This window comes from Salvia miltiorrhiza, chromosome 1 (genome assembly GCF_028751815.1).
Source record: "Salvia miltiorrhiza cultivar Shanhuang (shh) chromosome 1, IMPLAD_Smil_shh, whole genome shotgun sequence".
Classification (NCBI taxonomy): Eukaryota; Viridiplantae; Streptophyta; class Magnoliopsida; order Lamiales; family Lamiaceae; genus Salvia; species Salvia miltiorrhiza.
Genome location: NC_080387.1, coordinates 68,306,630 through 68,326,728, shown reverse-complemented (window position 1 = coordinate 68,326,728; position 20,099 = coordinate 68,306,630). Strand labels below are relative to the sequence as shown.

At 37.3% G+C, this 20,099-nt stretch overlaps 1 protein-coding gene across 2 annotated transcripts; it reads right to left on the bottom strand.

Moving 5' to 3' along the window:
- Positions 1-899: 899 nt before the first annotated feature.
- On the bottom strand, positions 900-19,229 carry LOC131005341 (mediator of RNA polymerase II transcription subunit 13). 2 transcript variants are annotated; one of them, XM_057932257.1, is made up of 23 exons: positions 19,037-19,229; positions 18,534-18,677; positions 17,245-17,318; positions 16,472-16,611; positions 16,312-16,398; positions 16,085-16,172; positions 15,927-16,010; positions 15,435-15,512; positions 15,214-15,293; positions 14,300-14,378; positions 13,841-14,164; positions 11,915-11,974; positions 11,570-11,828; positions 10,996-11,247; positions 8,394-9,749; positions 7,441-7,714; positions 7,253-7,367; positions 7,013-7,100; positions 6,755-6,833; positions 5,079-5,371; positions 3,392-4,490; positions 2,543-2,911; positions 900-1,862 (listed from the first exon to the last, which is right to left on the bottom strand). In XM_057932257.1, exons 2-23 carry the CDS (start codon positions 18,555-18,557, stop codon positions 1,252-1,254), a joined length of 5,913 nt encoding a protein of 1,970 aa, XP_057788240.1. In that variant the 5' UTR covers positions 18,558-18,677; positions 19,037-19,229; the 3' UTR covers positions 900-1,251. The 2 variants fall into 2 exon arrangements, with proteins under 2 accessions (XP_057788240.1, XP_057788241.1); XM_057932258.1 differs by having other exon boundaries at positions 11,570-11,813.
- Between the last annotated feature and the right edge of the window lie 870 nt (positions 19,230-20,099).

Genomic DNA, 20,099 nt, shown 5'->3' with positions numbered 1-20,099 from the left:
TCAGCATGCCAGATTTGTAGCTCATATGTAATTGATTATGCGTTTACAAATCGAGAATTCCTTCATCTTTTTTTCTCAGTTATTGTTTGACTGCTTGTGCATAGAGTTATTGGTCGCCTAAATATTCGAATTATGGATTTGTTTTGATTATTTTCTACAAATTTTGAAACTTATCAAAAAATTCAGAAATTTTATAGCTCTATCAATTTTTATCATAATTTCAAATTACGCTAAAAAGAAACTGACATGGCATGTCAATAATTTGTTAGTGACAAAACAGTCAATGTAAGAAACAACATCGTACAAGTCACATTCATCACAATTTAATGAGGATATATATAAAAAAAATATATAGATTTTTTGAATTAATATAGTACAATATTCTTTATTCTAAGGTTTACCCGCTAAAATAGAAGGAATATTCAACCTAGTATTCTAGATTCTGTTTGCCACTCATAATACCATATCAATTTCAATTTTATCGGAAATTAAATTGTGATAATTTTTTAGACAACTTTGAAAGTTAGTGAAAAAATTAAAATGAAACCAAAATTTATGTATTTAGAGAACAGTAACTTGTGTATAAAATAATCACATAAACTATCTAAGGAAACAAACAAACCACAGAAAAGCAACTCTGTTACACTAGTCATTACTAATGAATACATTTCTACATAAACTTAGAATTATCATCAATTCCAATTCCAATAATAATAATGATAATAAGAAACATGGGATCCATGTTGTAGATGTTAACATTGCATCTCAAAAAGAAAATGTTGTAGATGTAACATTACACCACATGAAATACAGGTACGAGTTCCATCTTCCATTTGCAGAGTCAATAAATGGTGGGCGTTACAACTTACATCCACTGATCCACCATGGAAATATACACATTTGAAATCACAATAAAATTGAAGCTAAGCATCACTACAATTTCTCCACATCGTATTCTGTTAGACCAACCAATGCCAAAAATGGTGACTGCATTTATATAGGTTTGATTATTTACACATCTCACTATGGGATTCACTATCACTAGTTTCGATCTACAAGTCAAGACTATCCTGATAAATTACGAACTCGAGCAACTTTCACAGGGTCACGCCCCTAGCTAGATGCTTATCTATCCTTGTCATTACAAGTGATGGCTGCTAATCAGCACCGCCTCATTTACACGCAAGCTATGACTAAATCATGTACATCATGAAAGGTTGAACGAACAATACCTCTATGTCATGTTGGTTCCTACACACGTGCTTTCTCTGGAAGCCGCGAGTGTTCCTTATCAGCGAAATGGAGAAGCCTTCTGAGTCTCAAAACCATGTCACAATGGAAAGGCAAAGCGGATCTTCTCTCCAAGTACGCTGGACTAGCAGTCATCCAGGACAAAGCATGAAGCTCTGCCGCTATTGTATCTAGTATTATGTGTGTTTCCACCTCGATATCTTTGGATTCAGAGCTTACACCTCGCCCTACCGGCTTATTGGCACCCTTCGCTAACTTGTCTTGGCTGAAAATGTTTCCTCCACAATAGTCGACTAAACTAACAGAGAGAACTGAAGGCCATTCTTCTTTCGCCAAACTCCTGGAATCTCTCCTCATTGAAGGTACTGCTTTTGAAACGACAAAGCCCGTAGACAGGGGAATTGCAGACCCTTTGCTATGTAGAAGATGGGCTAGAGGTGGGGAATCTGCAGTGAGACATGTAGGGAGCTGAAGAACAGAAGGAGGCAGAAAGCGCATGCTCGGTGAAGGGACTAAAAGGTAGGACGCGGATGTCGACCCGAGGGACTTCACAGGTGTGTATCCTTCAAGATAGCCTGACAGACCTGACGTGGTACTACCTTGACTTGACCCTGCAAAAACGTGGAACTCTCAATAAGATATAACTAGTAGGTTGAAATCCTCGTTTAATAGCAATTACTTAGCATAGATAAAAGAGCATTCCCAGGCCAACAAAAGAAACAACAAAAAACCGAAAGTCTTAGTCACCAAAAACAGTGGTATCTCAAGCTGCAACTAAATAGTATTCAACTAGATCTCAGGATTATTTTTCAGCTCAAGGTTCTAAATATGAAATTGACTCAAACAGAGGAACATTGATTGGGTCAAAATTACACATGAGAAGTCTATACTAACTGGTCTAAGCCTTCCAGAAAAAGACATTTGGTTTTGTCAGTTGCATAGTATGACCTATATAACTTTTAGATCTTTGGTTTCATTTATGGCAAACTATTCTTTTCCTATATTCTTAAGTACATTGCTAAAAAAAGAGTGTTTTCTGTGTGGCGCGAGCCTTCCAATTCCTACGATTCTCCAAAAGCTTTTTGGAGTCGGACAAAAGCACAAGCCTAGAGACAAAATTCAAGTCCTGATGACTGTCAAAGTTCCAGAGAGTTGCTTAGACACATCACAACATACTCCAAACTTAGCATGCCAGACAACAGTGATGATAAATGTGCAATTAAAAAGAGTGATGAATCCCATTGAGATACAAATCTAAAAGCAAAGGATATCAAAGTAAATGGACAAGTACCAGGAGATGAATCTGCTTGGAACACCAGTTGTAATGAATGATCAATCGAGACCGAAACAAAACTGATGCTCTGCACCCATTGCAGTAAGCCTTTTGAATTGTCTAACACCACATGCCCACCCATTAGCTGCTTCCTCGAGGAAGGTTGTGCAATGCCACCTTTCATGAATGCAGAAGATTTAGAATGAGAACTGTACAATGGACTTGGTGAAGAAGGCAGTGCCCTCTCTTGCATTAAACTCATCTCCTGCTGTTGTAAAGAATTTCCATTGCTGCCAGCTGGCATTCCATCAGGGAGGGAACGACGGAGCTGCAGAGACCACTTTTTCACCTCGGAACCCCCAGCTGAATACAAAGCTTTCTGCCACTCTGCAAAAAGATGGTATCTTTAAGGTCAAAACAGCTAGAGGCCCATAGAAAAAGTTTAGCACTTTAACAATCAATTCATTTAAAATTTCTTTCACAATTTAACCAACTAGGATACTACAAGAAACAGAAACAGAAACATAAAGTCAAACTCTTAGGAAATGATTAGCTGACTAGACATATAAGCTTAGATAATAGCGGATATTAAAATGCCAAATCTATCACCACAAACACTATATGGCGGACCAATCACTACAAGATTACGGAAATTACATTGTTTATGAAAGTGGGAGTTATTGCTCCCTACATAATTCTACTGCTTGAACATTATTTACATAACCAAAAAGCAAGAATACTGGGTTAAGCCAAAATGTTATCTAACAATTGTGATGCAGAACTATAAACATAATAATAGAAGACCTTAGACCCCAGTACTGGACAAGCTGCTAATAAGTTGGTTTGGCAAATGTAGAAATTTAATACCTTGGCACTCGAGCTCAAAAAAGCACCCAATTCGTGTAATCACGAGATCTCTAGGTTTAGCTACACCAACATCAGGAGAACAAGCTTGAAGAATCTGGCATCCTTGTTGTAGTATTTGGACGAAAAGGGACTGCAGGCCTTTTGTGTCTTGCCGACTACTGATTCCTCCAAAGGGGTAAACACAACTGTCAAGCAATTCTCCCCTTGAGTCTGTCCATATGCACACCATCCAACGCCAATCCTCAGTCCACCCATAACAACAATGCAGACTTGGGAGTGATTTTTGGTGGCCAGATGCCAAACCATCTGAATCCAAGGAATCATGCTGAGAAACAGGCCCATTATCCCCAGTTCCTGAAGAAGCAGAATTTTGCACAAAGCTAGTACTTGTGCAATCATCTGAAAGCTTTGATGAATCGGCAGAATTCCCCAAAAAGGGTGAAAGCCCACGCTCTATGGAGCCAGGTTCTGCAAGAATAAAAAGTGGTTCAAATAAACAACGAATATCATCCAGAGGAAAAATATCTCCAGATCTGCTGTGATCTGCTCCAAGTCCTCCACTCCTTGCTGTCTGCCAAGAGTTGTCCCAAGCACCCTGTCTCAAGCTTGTGTCAAGTTCACTCTCTCTCTGAAGAGGAGGTCCCCCAATTCGAGAACCAACACAATCCTTCCACATACCAGGAACGGATGGAGACATTTGCATCAAGACTGAATGAGAACCCCCTGGCACAGATAATGATGACATCGTCTCACCAGAAGCTCCTCGAGAAATACGTCGAGCTTTATTGTAAACAGTGAAAGCAATTTCCTTTAGAATGATGAGCTCATTTAGCTTGGGGCTAGTAACCCTAAAAATGGCATCTACTGTCACAATCTGCAATACAAGCTTTGGGATGCTAAATCCTGTAAGAGTTAAAACATTTGAAAAGGACTCATCTACAGCAGCTGGGTAACTCAAAGCTTTTGCAACTTGACTGTGCATCATGGATCGCCTTTCTTTATCAGAAGATCGAATTACTGATCCGATAGCAATAGAAGCTTCAACCACAGTCTGTAGGACTGCAAGAGGCTCTGGGAAGGGGCAGACCACATAGACTACCTGATTCAATGAACAGGAATAAAAGTCCAAACCATTATGGAAATACCTACCCGCTTGATAAAATTTTAATGAGAAGAAGGACAAGGAGAAAAATAATAGTTCATTTAACAATTCCAAAGTTTAGAGGAAATTCATAATATGAAACATCTCAATTATGCATAGAAAGTAAAACTGCTAAAAGTGCCAACCTTTTGTAATTTTTAAGATGATCGTGTGGCATATACAGGCAAGAAAATCAAATTGTAAAATAACAAGACTATAAAATAATGTGGTCGCAGTCCTAAAAAGTTGTACATCTTTCCTAGTGGAGGTCGCAACTCAATAATCAGTCAACAGCATGGTGAAGATTTTGAAACTCTGAAGTCTAGATTGCACACTTCAGTAACAAACAAGTGATCTCCTATAAATAAAACATCTTCATCTAGATATATAAGAGGTCATTGAACCACCACATGCCTGGATTCGCAGTAGCAAACAGACAACACATTGTACTAAGATGAAATACCAGGTCGGATTGTGAATGTAAAGGTGTTGGAGAAAGAAGATGTTGCCATTATATAAAAAAAATGCATGGAATTCAGAACTCACAGTGCATGGTCCGCTATTTCCTTCCTTGGTATTCACTGCCACAGACGAACCGAATTTCAAGGTCTTCAGAACCTTAGACAGAGTCTTTAAATAGCTAGTCAGGTCCCAGCCATTTGATAGGAAAAGGAAATAATCACTGATTGATCCCAACATAGATGCATTGTTGGTATCTATCTTCATTGATTGTGGGCAATCAAGAAGAACAAAACCAGGTGATATTTTCCCAGAATCTATATCCATCTCATTTCCCAGACTTTGGGGTGCATGTGTTCCCAGCTTGCAGGTTTCATAAACTGAGAGAGAGAGAGAGAGAGTTTAGATATCCAACCCAGAACACACATCAATAGGATATGGCTTTTCGAGCTAGAAAGAGAAAGATTAACAAAATATAACATGATGGACCATAAGAATGAGCTAGCTCATGTGAAGGAATGAAACTTGTGGTAACCAAATTACAGCTGAGGAATGTGCATCAAAGAACTGGAGCCGATTTCAATAAATACATTTCCCCTAAATATTTCTTGAGAAGTAAAAATGAGGGAAACAAACCAAACAATCAAACATGATTTATTTCATGATGCATTAGTCAACAAATATATTCCACGCGATCAGAGAACAGTATTATTTAAAGACTAAGTGCTCAAATAAAGACCCTCCAGAAATAGAAACCAACTAGGTTCAAATATAAAACAGCTTACCTCTCATATCAACTGAAAACATACAGAGGCTAAGTTCTTCAGACATACTGAGCAAGTAATATCGAGGAGCATATAGAAAATTTTGCTCAAGAATGCACAAAATCTGCCACTGATTTCTTTTTTACTTATGATAGACAGAGATAAGATATCATGATAACCGGTGTTATGAAAAACTGTTGAGGCTTACGCCTTGAGGCCAGCCTCGAGGAGAGTCTATTGGACAACACCTCAGGGCTTACATCTTTGTGGTTTCTGGTGAGGCCTACACCTTTTCAAGCTGAGGCGTAACCTCGGGGCAATATGCCCTAAGGCATGAAGCTCGCCTCACCAAAAAGCAGCATTCAAGGTTTTTGGGTTAGTTGGCTCGGGTTTTTTTGGCCTAACTAATTCAGAAACAATAAAAATTGAATGCCCAATAAATATTAAACATAAACTCTAAGCCCATCTAAAGTCAAATACTAATTATAACCCTAACCAAACAAAAAAGAAAATAAAGTTATGCAGTTACATCAATCCTCCTATTGTTGAGGAGATGCAACGAACAAGATTGAATATATATGTGTATTGATGAGGGCTCTAATGGCGTTGTTGATGATGAGTTAAATGACTATGATGTTTGATGATGATTTGATCTTATTACTGAGTAACAAAAACAAAACAATATTATGAACACTTTATGTCTTTAATTTGATGTTTTTGAGACTTCTAAACAATTAAGTTTAATATTTGGTTTGTTATCTATGTTTTATAATTATTTTATACTAATTTGTATGAACTTTTTTGTCTTTAGTCTGAGGCTTATGCCTCGGACCGCCTTGAGGCTTTCGCCTCGCCAAGACAAAACGCTTCAAATACGCCTTAAGACTTTTACAACATTGATGATAACTATAAATTGTTGGCAACATATCAGAATGTCATTTTGGATACTACTCAAGAATCTTTTGGCTGAATATTCAACGAAATATAAATGATACTAACCAGTTCCAAGCTGCAGAAAAAAATCAGTAGCAGCTGTGGTAAGTGGATCAATATTTGGGCACACCACGTAGTAGCTCATCTACAATAGAGACAAGGAAATGTGTAAATCGAATGTGTAAATCGGCTCTAGGATCAAATTAAAAATCAAAAGTCAAAAGGGCGATTTCCAGACCCTTGTTAACATCAAAGAGGGAAAAAAAAGGAAGAAAGAGCAAGGGACCATGAAAGTTGATAAACAAACAGATTAACCGGTCTTACATGTTTCACAGTTGCGTAAGGTTCCAGAGGAGCCTTTTCCCAAAGTTGTAAGGAACTGGCTGAGGTTTTGAGCCAATCATCTTGGTACCTATTGCATATAGCAACTTCATCACATATTCTTTGTAATAAAATATAAGGCAGAATATGTATCCTAAAGTCAAAGATCCAGTGGCATGTGGATTACAACGTTAACCTACTGGCTTAAGCATATAGCAAAAAGTGCATATTAATCATGCATACCCAACAAGTATGGATGGAAATGGAACAACAGATAGTGTAGGCCGTATCCGTGAGCAATGTTGCTGATCTGACTCCATCAGAGAAGTACCTCCCTCATCCCCTCTTGTTCCATCACCTGTAATAGCAACTGAATTACTATTCAAAAGGTAATATGAGATGAAAGAATCATTGAACCATAAGGATAATACCCTTGAGGCTAGATGCTCCACCAGCAGAGGTCAGAGATGGGCTCATGGGATCCCCAACAGATAAAGTTACTGTACTAGAAGAATCTCGGCATTCACTTGCACTAGCAATAGACTCCGCAGAGTGTCCATCATAAGCCATTCCTGATTCATTGGATGGGTTACGGCCCCTGCACCAATCCGTAACAGAAAGAGGGCCATCTGCATTGCTAAATGCAGCTTTTAATGCTGCTTTTATGTCAGACTGAAGCAAACCAATTGTTAAAGATGCCTGGACCTGAACATGATAATAGCTTTTTATAAGAGTTATGTATTGTCTCAGAAGATCCCATAACATACAAACAAATAGCATCCAAATGACAAAGAATTTGTACTTTCATGATGCTGAGTTGACTGGCATTACAACAACCATACAATATTATACAGAAACTATCTACAATATACTTAATGTCCATCCTTCAACTGTCTTAACAAGACCAATAATGACCAAGATGTGCGCAGTAGCAACATATTATTGAATGACAATCCATTGAAATCTTAAGGTTTTTATAATCATTAGAGATATAATACAAGTAGTTCCTCTCCATCCATTTATAAGTCATGCTCAAAGGAAAACCAGTACTGAGATAAGTAGCTTTCATCAGCAACTACCTACCCGCAACACAGTAAATTACTTACTCAGCAATGAAAATGAGAGTTCTAGGAAACAGAAGGTTAGCTCATAAAAAAGACAAGATTCTGTCGGGATCAGATTTAGTTCCAAACCCCATCAATCCAAACTGAAACTTCTGTGTGCCCCATCTACTCAAACAACAAAGAAGTATATCCACACTAATGTATGTGCATCACACGTAGAGCCAACTATTTAGGAAAACTAACAAAGAGAACATAGTAAAGGTAAAAGGGCCAGCAGAAAAGAGAATCAGCATGAAGTGAAACAAAAAACAGAATCTCACATCAACTGAGAGTGGATCAACAAGCTCCATTCCAGCAATGTCCAGGGAATGGGAAGAAGCCAAAAGCCCCCCACAGCCAGCATGAACCATAGAGGGTCCACATGAAAATCCACGCCTCCACTGCTCTTGAAGTGCAAGCCACCCATATGGACCATCACCACAATCAGCATCCAGAGCTACATCAACAAATGAAGTAGCTTGCTGAACAAGAAAAGCAATACCATCAAGAAGTTCCTGGAGTGGCTGTCGTAGTCCATACGTAAGCATACTTTCTTCCATGAATGAATTATGCGGAATGGATGGGCAGACCTCCATACTTGATGAACTTGTCTTAGCAACTTTAGGAATTCCAACAGATCGCCAGACACCAACTGGTGCAGTCAAAGACCCGTCTAGCATTCCTCCATCTACATCACCAGCTATCCTAACAGGAATTGTTTCTGTCTTTTTCAACTCAGATTTGCTTGTCATATTGTCCACCATAGTGCTTGAATCAACATGACCTAGATTTTGGGTGCTGCTACAAGATAATCCACTAAGGCTAGAAGGTGAAAGGTTGCTGGAAGACAGCAGTGTATGTCGTAGCCTACACATGGAAACCTGGCAAACTAGGCATTCAATCTCTGTTGCAAGGACAGTCCTAGCGGATGGAAGAGAATTATCTTCTTTTTGTGAGCTGTCACTAGCTTTAGCCGAGACGGGTTTGACATCTGCTTGACCGAAAGCAAAAAACTGTGCTGATGACCCTTCACCTTCACCTTTACCAAGGCTATTATTATTTCCACCAGTTTGCTGCTTTCCTCTTTCAACATGTGTGTAATATTTTTTTGAATTTAAAGCAGAACACGATTCTTTCTTTTCTGCACATGCTTTCTCACTCGCTGGCAAGGTGGACTTCTCATGAGATCCATTACAGCAAGGGGAAGGAGGTGTTGCAGAGTACACATAATGGTTTGAGCTTGATGCAGAATCCACTTTGGAAGATCTCGGAACATAAGGGCTTCGGAAAATCACTGAGGAGATCTCACTCTTAGGGGCCTCCACACCCCCATATTCCGGAGCAAAGGTCATCAGTGCTTCAGCCTTTACAACATGATCAAACTCACCATTGGAAGATGGCAACATAGAAGTAACTTGATTGGGACCCAAACTCTTTGTGGTTTCTTGGTTTTTAATAACTAAATCTTCCATAGAATCTGGAGCCTGTAGGTGGTTGAAGTTATCAAAGGATGGAAAACCTGCAGATACAAGCATTCGATCTGGCACATCCATCACTGAGGTGCTGGGGCTGCTACACAATTCACCACCATCAGGAGCAGGAAACATAAGAACTTGAGACTCGGCAGTCCCTGGAGGCTTCATTGTATCAACAAGGAAACACCAATGTTGTTATCGAAAAGGTTAAGCTTAATTGTTGGAAAAAAAGGCATGCAAGCCAATAAAATTTGCAAAGGATAATTTCAATTTCAGCATCATACCTCAAAACAGAACACACAATATAAAACTGCCACCTAGGGGGATATAAAGAGCACGTAATGTTTTTCTAAAACATGGCAATAAATTTATAAAGGGAAGGATAATATATACCTAATAAAAGAGCTGATTACTTTTGCAGAACTTCAGAATTAAGATGATAATGACACTAAATATATTTTAAAAATATTACCAAGCAAGAACTAGACAGCAATAACAACCTCAATCACGCAAGCACTCTTGTGCGTTCAATCAACAAATTAGATTTTTCCTCATGTCTTTACCTTCTCCGTTGAGAAATCTCATTTCGCTTCAACCACATTAGAATCATATTGTTTCCTCTTCCTTGGGCTACCCTATCAGATATGCACTAACTATTTCAAAAGAGACCTACAGTTTTTTTCCGAGGGAATTTATAAATAGATCTACATTAAGATGCCATCAACAAGTTAATATTCATAGTCAACCCTTTTGCATCTCTTTTATGTCATAACATCTTCAACCAGTAGAAGTGGACATTCAGTTAAGGTTTTTGAGCCCCAACAAAACATTATCTGGTCAGTTTATATTTTGCAAGATATCGGTAATAATCTTCCCAGTTCTCAATTAATGATCTGGGTCCATTATCAGGTAGTGGACTAGGTGCTCGTGAAAATTTGTATCACAAGCATCTTCCCCTATCACGTAGCAAAATCCTAAATGTTTTGGTATCTCTCTATAGCTAAACATTCTTAAAGGTGGTAAGCAAAGGAAGTTGAAATTGTGCATTAAAACTGGAAAACAGGAAATAGGGTTTTACAAGGGAGAAGCTGCAGAAGAAAGACGACTCTGGTAAAGAATTTAGATTTATTAGATATCATGGATTTCAACCACACTTACTAGAGAGCCTTGTAACCTGTAAAAATTGGAATTGCCTAACATTTCCCTTCTCTTTCCTAGAAAGCCTTTGATACGCACAAGAGAGAACCAAATTACTTAAAGATGGAACAAAAAAGAGAAGTCAAAATTAAATAATGAAATGCAAGGCCTGGTTAGTTGCCTAGCTCTAAAGATGCGCATTTCCCAGCCAGCCAAATAGGTAGTCTGATATCATGTTATCCAAAAGAGCATATAAAAGCTATAGAATTACCTCCCCAAGTGGCAAAGCATCATTCTCAAAAAAATCACCAAAATCGCCAAACTCGGATAGTAGTGCTTGAATATCCATCCCCATGCCTCTATCATCATCGTCCCATCCCCACTGAGATCCAACATTTTCGTTCGTAGCTCCATTGATAGACATATTGGCTTCCATGGTACCATAATCAGTCATGGAAGGATTCAAAACCATGCCTGCTTGACCAAATGACTCTGAAGTCCCACTGCGTGGCCTTTTAGAACCCTGAGCAGGATATGGAAATGAAAAAATAAGATGTCCATAAATACAAAGCTTTACAATCTACAAAATTAAGAAGCCACATCAAAGGAAAATTAGAAAGATGGAAAGATTAACTAAAACTTCACGTCTACATCGTCCATCACAAAACAGATTTGATAGGAAACAAGGAAATTTTGATCAGAAAAACAGTACAAAGGGATAAGGTATCTGAAAGAAAGCAAAACAGTACAAGATAATACAAAGCTAAAGAACATGAAACTACAAAGAAAATAAAGATCCTTGCATTCTCCAGTTTAGCCACACACACACACAAACAAAAACTTACCAGTTGAAGACCATCATTCTGCATTTGACCCAAGGAAGATAAACCAGACTGTCTGGACATTAAAGAATCTGCATCTGCCTCAAGATCACCAGCTCCCAGGGCCTTGCGATCACTGTCACTGGAGGAACTACTTATGCTGCCATAGCTACTACTGTTACTGTTACTACTACTACGATAACCATGGTGAGAGCGAGTTCCACTTGGTTCAAGAGAAGATCCATCCACTGAATCAACTTTGTCATCACTGTCAAAATCAAAACTAATTAAAAGCACAACTTCAGGGATGGATCTACAATAAATGAGATGAAGTCAGATGATAATTAGATTAGAAACTTTAGGCCTAACCAATGCATAACAAGTGATGAAGCTGACAAAGACGGTCCAGCCCAATTTTGCAGCCAGAATCTGAAAAGTAAAAAAGCTGTGTGAGTAAACTCATTCAAGTATTGTCTAGGGTTAGGGATGTCAATTCAAGCCAACCCTGTTGGCCTGTCAGGTTATTCAGTCCGGGACAATCTGGTTAGATTTCAAGTGAAAAGATTTAAGCCATAACCCTAAACCTTTGGTTTTCAGGGTAACCCATTAAGCCGGAAAAATTTAGGAAAATATTTTGACGTGCGACTGCCTATGATGATGCTTCTATCTTATTCTGAATTTCTGATGAATAAACAATTACACAAAATAGGTTAAGAAATGGTTGAGAATGGCACATGTTTTAATAAAATGGCTGAGTGTGTTATGAGTGGAATAAGGGATCCACTTTTATTGTCGTGTTAAAGTGATTGAAGTGGAGTAAGGGTCCCACTTTTATGGGATTGTGTGAAGTAATTTTACTACAAAAAAAAAGGGGTAAAGATTTGAGGAACAAACTAAAATGGTAAAAGGGGTAGAGAATTGGGGGACGGAGGGAGTAAAAGATAATGATCCTCGTCTCTTACTCTTGAAGTTCCAATTTCAACTCCATTATTGATTTTATAATTATATTCTTCTTCATCTATTAAAAAATGATAACATTAAATTATAACACAATTAGATGATTAAATAGTGATATAGAAAAATGTAATATTACCCTACAAAGAATAGTTGATGAGGAAGGAATAACTAGAGGAGAGGAAAAAACCAATAAAAAATGTCATATTCAACTTCCAAGTAGGAATAAAGAGATAAAAACTATGAATCCCAAACTTTGATTTCAATTATCAACATATTCTAATACGAGTTTCTCTACATAATGCTCACTATATCGGCATCTTAATTGATATATTCACGGATGTATGTTACACTTTATGAAAATGAGCATGCTTAAATGTGACTCCTTTACTTCTGACTGTACTTCAAACTTTCATAACTCTACTGTACTTGGAATGTGAGAATGGGTAATACATGGTTTGAAAGATAATTGAATTAGCATTCAAATGCCTCTGACCGTTCATGAATTTGAATTTTCTAGAGAAAGTTAGAATCAAAATATTGAAGGTTGCCAAAAGCAACCAGGTCAACCCGAAAAATCCAAATTTATTTTAGATTATAAATTTTTGCCCTAGCTAAGAGCATGACATGGATCATATTAATTGAATGCTTTAAGGAGAGAGAACATGTTTGGAAGTGTTAATGGTGATTTTTCTTAATATTACATGCATTTGATAAATGAATAACTTTTGTTATAATCAACTTCAGCTATCTTGGAATTTGGGTAGAAACGTAGACAGATGGTTGTCATGTCAATCCCTTGGAATAATCCATTAATCTTTCTTCAAACCCATCATATATTTAGAGATTACACCAGCAAGTAGTACATATTACCAATGGTCAAAATATTGACACTAATTATCAATTCAAGTGGACGTTTTTTAAGAATAAAAATGGGAGAATAGAAGGAAATCTAGAATACGTCGGCATATCAAGTATCTGCCAAATAGGAAGGGTAAAGAGGAAAGGCCAAGCAAACAAAGGAGAGTTATACCCCTCTAACCAGTAGACTTCATAAAATTGACAAAAGCTCATATACATAACATAAACCTAAAATTCAAATCAAAAGTAAGCTATAATCTTCCAATTAACCCTAGATTCTACGTATCCCACCACCCACCCCCAACCCAACCATAAGCTACATACTTATGAGATTCCAAATTTTCGAATAACTAAGTCACTTATGGCCACAATACTATCATATTAGACAAATCTATCTAAGTCAGTAAATTACCAGAAGATGCAATCCTCCAAAAGAAGACTATCTAATCAGAGATTTCCATAGTTCAATCATAGTAATACCTTTTCAAAGATGATCTAGCAAAAGATGTCTGCATAACTGGAACAAGAACAGCCTCTGTTGGATAGACAAACTTCTTTTCACAAATCGGAAGTTTGTCCAAAGGCCACCTCTGATTACATAGTCTGGTAGCTGGAGACTCAGTGCCATGAGGCTGAGAAAAGTTACTATGCAAGTTCGCATTATTCCGCACCATCTTGTCTTGACAACCAAGGGTCACTTCAACAAAGCAATTCCGTCCCCTTAGTTGACCTGGCGGTCCAGATCCTAGAGCAACTTTGGAAGGAAGACCTACAGTTCCATTTGGATCTCTAAACTTTCCAGAGCTGTACAAATTTCCAGAAAGAAAAAATCAAACACTAGTCTACCATAAGTTACATACTTAAATTGTTAAAAGAGGAAGTGACTTAAAAAGTAAAAATGAATTAAATGCAGAATACACATAGGAAAGTAATTGTAACCTCAGATACACTTGCTTTACAAGATCACCAGGACAACATCCCGTGAGCTTCCCACGCATTCCATGAGGAGATACAACAACTGCAGAAACACACATGGGTGCTAGCATGAGGACTTAAGTAGATCACTCACAGGCTGCAAAGTTCATGATAGCTTGATATATTTGATAATGAATAAAAAAAGTAGAAGAAAGATCCCATGAGCTCATCTACCATGGTAGCTTGAATACTTTCAGTGTGCACATTATGTAAGCCCCTAAGTACATACAGTCCTACATGTACACACAAGCGCGCACACACACACACATATATATACAAGAAAGTTTTATTGATTGACAATTGTTAAGTGAAACATGCTAAACTGTTCCTGGCCAGTAAAAGGTCCTGGTCAGAACATCTAAGCAGAAACAGATTTGAGGAAAAAATAATACACATAAGCTCTCAATTTTCCTTTACTTTGCATGCATTTCCCAGTTAATAATTCGCCTATATGAGGAAAAATCCACATAGCATCCCAAACATGCTAAAAGAACAAAACGAGAGGTGATTTAATTGTCTCCAGAACTATCAAAGAAGCATATCAAGAGAGAGAAACTCAAAAACAAGTAACACATGCATGCATGTGACAACTGTGTAGCAGCATGAATGAACTAAAATGGTAATTGAATAACCATTTCAACTTTGACACCTTAACCATGTTAAGCAAAAGATATTAGATTATCAATGAAGCAGCCGTATCTAGAAGCGCTGTCTTCATATAGCAGCAGATAACGTCTAACACATATCTGAAGGCATCTCAGAACTCTGCTCTTCATTCTGTTTCAGCCTTGCCAATTCATTAACAAAAAGGACAAAGACAGAAGATCTCACTCATGCAAGTCATACAACAAAAGCAGACTATTATACCAAAAACACACCTGAAATTCGGTCATTGGTACGCCTGCAAGAATTGCTGAGGAAAGGTTCAATGTCACCATTTGAAAGAGCTCTGACATGCCTAAAATTGAGGCAGAAAATTCATGCTCATAAGAATTAATAAGGCATTTATTCATGTCCAGACCAAATGTAAAGAATACCACAGTGATAAAGCTATTGGTAAATACAGATAAAATTAAAAACCAAGACACAAGAGACTAACTTAGCAGATATAATAACATGGACGAATATCGTTTCTTCTGTTGCAGCAAAGATGAACTCGGCGACAGGTTGACCTCTCCTACAAAACACAAATACAAGTTCAGGAGGTGGATTTTATGCCAGATTTAGCTCAAGTAAGAATGTAACATTAAGACACATACAATATTGCAGAAAAATGAAAAAGACTATAAAACCAAACAACAATGGGCTGGAATATGTATTTGAGCCAACAAGAATATGTTTGTGGAAAAGCCGGTTCTCAGTACAATGACAAAGATTTATGAATCTAAATGTGTCACTAAACAGCAAACAGAATAGAAGTTATCATAGTTAAGCAGTAGTCTGATATTTGAGTGCATAAATATAGTACCCAGATCTATTACATTAAATTCTTATGCTAGTGAAACCCACACCTACAAATATTCATTCAAATACCAAATTTTAAAATTGGACAAAAGACTCTAAACAACCAACACTGATAGCATCATTTAACCTGAATAATTCTTCATTCTGAGTAAATGGCTGATACTTTGAGAACACATCTCCAAATCGTACATATGAAAACCCTCTAAGAGCTCTGTCAAAAGAAATAGCAAGCTGTTAACTAATGTTTATGCTTGTCAATCAAGCAAAAGAAAGACACGGAACAACCTTTCTATACGGTTTCTTAAAGCCTGTGATATGGCAGAAGCAACTTCTTCAGAATCACCAGGAGACACCCAAAATCCAGATGCGAGCCCTGTAATGAAATATTTATATTTTAATTCTCCAAAGAAATCTACCATTATTTGATCTAGAGAGTGACTACATGTAATAGCACTAGGGGTGAGGTGAAAAAGTAAGTAACTTTATATAAAATCACTGCATAAGAAATATACCTCTCAATCTGGAAACAGCATGCTGCGCCTTCTCACCGACAGAGGAGTGTTGACCAGGCAGAAAAATCCAAAGCTTAATCTTTTCATCTGATTAATAAGATGAGTACCAGGAATGAGGAACACTTTGTTATTTCTTATTAATCAACTTATAATTCTTTACCTGGATTATGCAAACCCTGAGAAGGATCCCAGGGTCCAACAAAAGAATTAGTCCATGCGCTGAGAAACCCTTCCTTCTGCAGCTGCAGATGTGCTGAAAGCACTGCTGACATTGCTGCATCTTTCGGGTCCACCTTCGCACTTTAGAGTAATAAAATGGGAGTAATCAGCACATATCTAAATCCAAATCATAAGCGTTTGTGTGCATATGTGTAGCGCCAAATTAATACCCAGAAAGGTCATGGGAGAAACCATGTGACTACCAATATTATACAGAATGAACCTATTAAGTGCCTAAATCAATTTTTCCAGAAAAAATGAATAGATAAAATTACAAAATTCATATCTAAATTAATGTTTCCTTATAAGAACGGCAATTTCTGCAAGCAGTAACAGACTACATAGTAAGAACCAAATCATGTGACAAGAGCACTTCTTTTCTAATTTTTGGTTGAGAAACAAAGCATCTTTATTATCAAAATAAGAAGGTACTACAAGGCGAGGGGTCACCGAAGAAAAATAAGACATACTACAGCACATTTCTCCCATCCCTAAGTCTCTAACAGGGATATAGATAAGATTTTGGAAAAATCTTTCCCAAAATCTATTAAATTAGTCAACTTTATTTCTTTAACCAAACAGATGTATGTAAGTATCTTGAACAATGACATGAACACTTAATTAGTCAAGTTTGCTTATTTACTTAAAAAACTAATGCCAATATCTCTTACAGTCAATTCAACAGTGCAGGCAAAAGATGGACCAAGACCACACCTCTTATCAGGTAGAGCGCTGAAATCAAATTCATTGGGAAGAAACTGAAACCATGATATCTGATGCAAACCGCCCTGGAAAATGGTTGGAAACAAACACTTACATATAGTAATATTTGAATAAGAAAAACGCCGATTCCACTAAATTCTCATCAAAGAAGAGATATGTCATCATTAAAGAAAATTAAAAATAGGGATCGCCTCAAGGCACAAAGTAATATTTCTGTGGAGAGATTAGCAGATGCATATATTGATGAACAAGGAGAAGGCTCATAAATTCTTAAGGGAAGCAATTTTTTCTCATGTGGCATGTCCGAGATTAGAAGCAAAGTTTCCAGATATAGAAATCTTGCCAAGATCAGGTGAACAAATAGCAGATTCCAATATGTGTTAAGTAAAAAGCGACCATGCAGGCTTCAGCACTCCCTAACACCCAAGTGTGCCAAAGCTTTGAATGGTATATATATCCATTCCAAAATGTAGAACAATAGAAGGCAAGAAAGCAGTTATGTTCTGAAACTATCTACATATGGCAGTACTGGACTGCATAATGGAATACCAGATGATAGTAAATATTAATTTTCCACATGTGAAACAAAGAGCGATATTGGAAACAACAAAGTTTCTTATGATTCCCACTTACCTATAAATAATCCTTATACCAGGATAAGGAGCATGATTAACAGGGAGCTTGTTGAAAGGTGACCCTTCAATCCCTCAAGCAGACTGTTTTCAGAAATGATATTCTTCAACTACATATGTGTAAACTTTAAACCATATTTTGTTATCATTATCTTGAATCTAAAAGCAGACCAAGGCCCTACGCTTTTACCGAGAGAAATTAAGATGCAATTATTGATATTCATCCATAAAGTGGTGCCATTATTAACGTTGATCGGGGTGGTGGAATTCCAATTGGAACTAGTTCAGTCATGCATCAGGATGGTAGTTGACATCAAGCAAAGATTCATTAGTACGTCATGATATGATCTTTATTAGGATAGCAGCAATTCAAGAGCCTAGAAGTCAGAGCGCAGTGATGGTATTAGACTGACTTTGTTATCTAGCTAGGTCTAGCGACATTAATATATGTGCAGCACATAGCAAAAGGATGGCTATTAACTAGTCATACTTTGGACGGTTGGTTGATACAACTCAGGATATCCACATTTGAGCAGATAACAATGACAAGTGAAATTTGAAAAACAGAATTGAGTGAGGCGGGACTGCTGTGCTATAAAATAACTTTCAACTTCACTGGATACTGAATCATGAATCCCACTAACTTACGATTTTGAAAATATTCGTCCACATCCGTGATTTGCCTCCTGATCAGGCAACTTCTCTCCAGCGTCCACCAAAGTTAACAGGCTTTAACACCGCATACAGACACCTCCTCAGTAACAAGCTCCGAACAGGAAACTCATTTGGAAACTGAACATAAAACATCAGTGACTGCGTTGGTAATTCATTTTCAGCAATAGTCAAAGTGGAGGAAAACATTAATTTGCACAAAATTTAACATTAAACCCTTATAATTCAACATGCAAGCTACCAGAATAATTGAAATTTAACACTGTGAACCTGCCCGATCTGTCCAAATACAATTAAAAAATTATAAGAACCCAATTAAACTCCCATCGAAACAGCACGTGCTAATACGCAAATGTTCCAGCAGAAAATAATTCTCAAAAGGAACGGAATCTGAATTAAACCCCCAAAAAATAGTAAAAGGAAGAATTAACTAAATTTCTAACTAATTGCCGATATGGATAGCAAGTGCAAAAGGGTACAGTTGCAGTTCGGCGGCGGAAATTGGCGGAATCGGCCGCGGAAATATGGGGAAACGGATTGTCGCGGAGGGAGTTTGAATGTGCGTAGTGTGTGTGGAAATTATGGAAGGTGACGCAAGTGAAGCTGAATTGAACTTAATAGTGCACGAGAGCAATCGAGCGCTTTTCTTCGATTTCGTAATGCCCGTAAATTCAGATTCCATTCTTATTCTTGTTACAGGGATGTCTATTCGGGGCGGGGCGGGTACCCGACCCCAATTTTTCTGCCATTGAACTACCCAAGCCCGACCCGCTGTTTATAGTCGAGTACCCTAATACCCGACAAGGGAATTAGAGTACCCGCATACCCGAAGATTTTGACCCTTTCTTTTAATTTTGAAATTTTCAATATTCAACAAATATTATTTAATAGTGGGCTCTCCCATTGTGAAGTGTGGGTACAATAGTGGTTGGGATACGGGACCACAATTGTGAGTCAAGGTGGGCTCACCATTATGGATGCTCTTAGTCAATGACTATTCATCTTATAGAAGGAAAATATTTAAACTTTTTTTTAGAGGAAAAATATTTAAACTTATTTTCAACATCTTCCACGTTTTTGCTCCATATCGTTTTATTAAGTATTTTGTGTTTTGTTATTTTTAACTTTTATATTTATAGATTTACATTGTATACAAAGTAAGTGCATTGTGTTACATAAAAAATAAATCAACAAAAATTTGCATCCCTGATGCAAACTAGTAAATTTAACTATTCTAGAAAGTCGGATGAATAAAATAGTTCTAATATTTGTTGGAAGATATAATGAATTCGCCTAACTATTTTCATTTGAAGTATTATTGCATATTGACCATGCGAAATTATGATAATTTATGCAATTTTAGAACTACAAACATCTATATATTCCCCTAAAAAATCTAAAGCATTGATAAGTCTCGCCTTTTCAGTTTAATGGTTGGATCTAACAAATATATTGGAGTTTTTAGTTTATTTATTTATTTTCTTGTTAGTATATAACTTTTCTTTAAGTGATAATCAATGTTTAAATACCAAATCATAAAAT

What these genes read in the sequence shown, in the direction of transcription:
- LOC131005341 (XM_057932257.1), bottom strand. Translation starts at nt 18,557, where the DNA reads ATGTGGACGAATATTTTCAAAATC. An exon ending in CATGTTATTATATCTGCTAA is followed by an intron (nt 15,294 to 15,434) that starts GTTAGTCTCTTG and finishes CCTCAATTTTAG; the next exon opens with GCATGTCAGAGCTCTTTCAA. An exon ending in TTGATCCACTCTCAGTTGAT is followed by an intron (nt 7,715 to 8,393) that starts GTGAGATTCTGT and finishes TATCATGTTCAG; the next exon opens with GTCCAGGCATCTTTAACAAT.